This window comes from Dendrobium catenatum, unplaced genomic scaffold, assembly GCF_001605985.2.
Source record: "Dendrobium catenatum unplaced genomic scaffold, ASM160598v2 fragScaff_scaffold_601, whole genome shotgun sequence".
Taxonomy (NCBI): domain Eukaryota; kingdom Viridiplantae; phylum Streptophyta; class Magnoliopsida; order Asparagales; family Orchidaceae; genus Dendrobium; species Dendrobium catenatum.
Genome location: NW_021319063.1, coordinates 960,223 through 963,173, shown reverse-complemented (window position 1 = coordinate 963,173; position 2,951 = coordinate 960,223). Strand labels below are relative to the sequence as shown.

The 2,951-nt window shown below is 36.0% G+C and overlaps 1 protein-coding gene across 1 annotated transcript; it reads left to right on the top strand.

Moving 5' to 3' along the window:
* The first annotated feature begins 1,808 nt into the window (after positions 1-1,808).
* On the top strand, positions 1,809-2,521 carry LOC110116315. Its single transcript, XM_020849849.2, has 2 exons — positions 1,809-1,996; positions 2,095-2,521. The coding sequence occupies exons 1-2, from the start codon at positions 1,915-1,917 to the stop codon at positions 2,283-2,285; spliced, it is 273 nt and encodes a 90-aa protein (XP_020705508.1). The 5' UTR covers positions 1,809-1,914; the 3' UTR covers positions 2,286-2,521.
* The last annotated feature ends 430 nt before the right edge of the window (positions 2,522-2,951 follow it).

Below are 2,951 nucleotides of genomic sequence, written 5' to 3'. Positions count from 1 at the left end.
CTATCCAAAACGTCACATACATTAATTGGTATTTTTTAACCAAAAAAGCACATCTTTTCAATACAAAGACTCCCCTTTTAGTATAGAAGAAAAACAAAAGATCTCTCACACAACGCACTAATCATATAAAGATAAATAAATGTCTTTTTCTCATTAAGAAGTTACAGAGTTCTTCAAAACTGTAAAATCAATAAAATAATGAACCAAACAATATAACCGTCTAAATCGAAATTGACCCTAATTTAATATGGATCATGTATCTTTTTTTATCAACATCACTCGTTTAACCTGAATATAACCCATTTAATCAAAAAATAAATGTTTAACCTGAATATGAATAATATTTGAGCCAATTTTAAATTTACGACTCAACCCAAATCCAACCTAAAATCTTACCTAGCCAAGATGTCAAACTCAAAGTCAACCTAAAATTTAATGGAAATTTTATAAGGAGGACTTTTCGGTCATCTTTGATATGTCCCTGAGCCACTTGGTCCCTCGGGTATTTGATGTATGGCCATGCCTGGACGATGATGAAGCTCCCCTTGTTCATCCCTAGGATGGTTTACGGGCAACCAGGGATAAGCCCCTCGATTCCGTGTTATTTTCTGAGTCCAGGCAACTGGGCTCGGGAGCTGGTTTTACTTCTATATGCTACAGGTTTTCTCCCCCGCTGGAGCTGGAGCTGTAATATGTTCGGGTCACTGGGGACTTTCTTTTGGCTGGTGATCCTGATGTCACGGGCTGTGGACTGCTCTTTTTACTGCTACTGCAGATGCTTTAACTGTTGTTTTTTGCTTACTGCCACATTTTGGTGCTTAAGTTGATATTTTGATTGTATTTGGGTAGTATAGTTGGGGTTTCTTTTCTTTTTTCTCAACATAAGTTTTTGTTACCTGCTTATGTTAGGAAGTTATTTTTCTTACATGTATCCTTTAATTCCCTGTAATGTTTCTTCTTTATTGAAATAAAAGGGCTTTTGCCCCAATTTTCCCAAAAAAAAAAAAAAAAAACCTAAAATTTAATCAGGTTTATTTAAATCACTATTTAAAAAAAAAATCAAGCGACTACATAAAATTTTTAAATAGTCAAAGACTATTTCGATCCTCATAAGAATTGAGGAATCATTTTAATCTTTATCTAATAGGTAAATATTCCAAATTTTTTAAAAAATTGAAATGAGATGAAAAATTCTACAAATCTTACCCACAACTTATTTGTAATAAGATATTTTTTCAGTGCATGCACGTGAAAAAAATTAATTATACTATAACTATTCAAACACGATTGCATTAAAATTGCAAAAGTTATTTTTACGAGGTATTGCTCAAGAAAACAAGAACATAATTTTTTTTTTTTTTTTTTTTTAAACAAGAACATAAATTGAATACGACGAATGTAAAAAAAAAAATTCATTTTTTTTATTACCAATTAAAATAAAATTCAAGACAATATATTAAATAAGCTTTCCTTAGTTAAAAAATTCTAAAAATATATAATTAAAATATCTCGATAAAAATTTTCGTTAGAATAAGTCAATAAATCAAAGAGTTTAGAGAAATAAATAAATTGTGTGCATTAGTAAGTTTAATTGACAAAATATTTACAAATTTATCATTATAGACATTCAATATATTAAACAAGGAAACACGTGGCTCAACACGAGCCAACTAAATGACCACGTGTACGGTCATACGTTCTAAGCGGCTCATCGTCCACAGTCGACCCCAACGGCTCGTTACCGACACCTGGCGGTTTGCTCTGGTCCGCCTGCTGCGGGATAGCCCTTTAAATTCCCCTCTTTACCCTCCTGCGCAGAAAATCTCTCTCCGAGACACCAGAGACAGAAACAGAGGTTGGGGCGAAGCAGAGACTAAGAGGTCAAGAAGAAAAAGATCCCACCACCAGCACGCAATGGAGTGGTGGAATCGAATGATTTTTCCCGCGAAGCGCGTTTGGGTCGGCGTCGCCGCTCGCTTCAGCTTACGGAAGAACGGTAAGTTCTCCAAAGCTCGGAATCGATGAACTTAGGTATTGGATCTGCCATGATCGGTTACTATGGAGGTGATTTTGGTTACCTTCTTTGGTTTTCAGGGTTAAGGAAGCTGAGGCAGGAGGTGAGCACCTGTGAGTACGAGGACGTTCGTGTTATGTGGGAGATGCTGCGGAGGAATGAGATTGAGATCGCTCGATCTCCGCCGTTGAACGATCAGCCGGCGACGAAGCTCCGCCGGCGATGGGTTATGTTCGACTGGCCGCCCTATAATCTCTGCGCTAGCTTCTGATTGTCTTCTCAGGAATCCGTCGGTTACGACAAGGAGCGTCCTCTTTCTCTTTCCCTCTTTCTCTTGAAATGAGTGATGAGGATTTCTGATTTCTCACCGATTAAACCCAAAAAGCGAGCCAATCTTGTGTTCCGTCTTAGTCTCGTATCGCCAAAAATAAATAAGGCTTTCAAATCTGTTCACGATCTTTCATAAGATATAAATGCTTAAATAAAGCTTCATGTGTCACGATCGCATAATTATTTTAAAAGTGAAGGCTGATTGCTTGTTCTAAACTCTGAATCACAGAAATGAGGGATTGAGGATGTGCAGTGGAGGTAACATATCATTTCACTGAAGATAAATTTGCTACAGACAGACTATTTTCAAAGTTTTTAATTCAATCCCAGTAATTCTGCTTCATATGAAAGATACTGAACAATGAGCAGTATTAATTTACGCGGAAAACTTTAATCTGACTTCAATTGAATCAGATTAAAGTTCAGTTGACTTTGATTTATCTTCAAACAAAATCTCATTATGCCAATTTTTTTTGGTTTAGCAGTTAAAAAATCCAAATGACGTGAAGTTTGCTAACCGAATTAGGAAGTCTAAGAAATCCTAACGTAATTAGGATTCGATTTCAACCCCAATACTTAGGCTCTATTATCTGTTGTTACTTGAAAA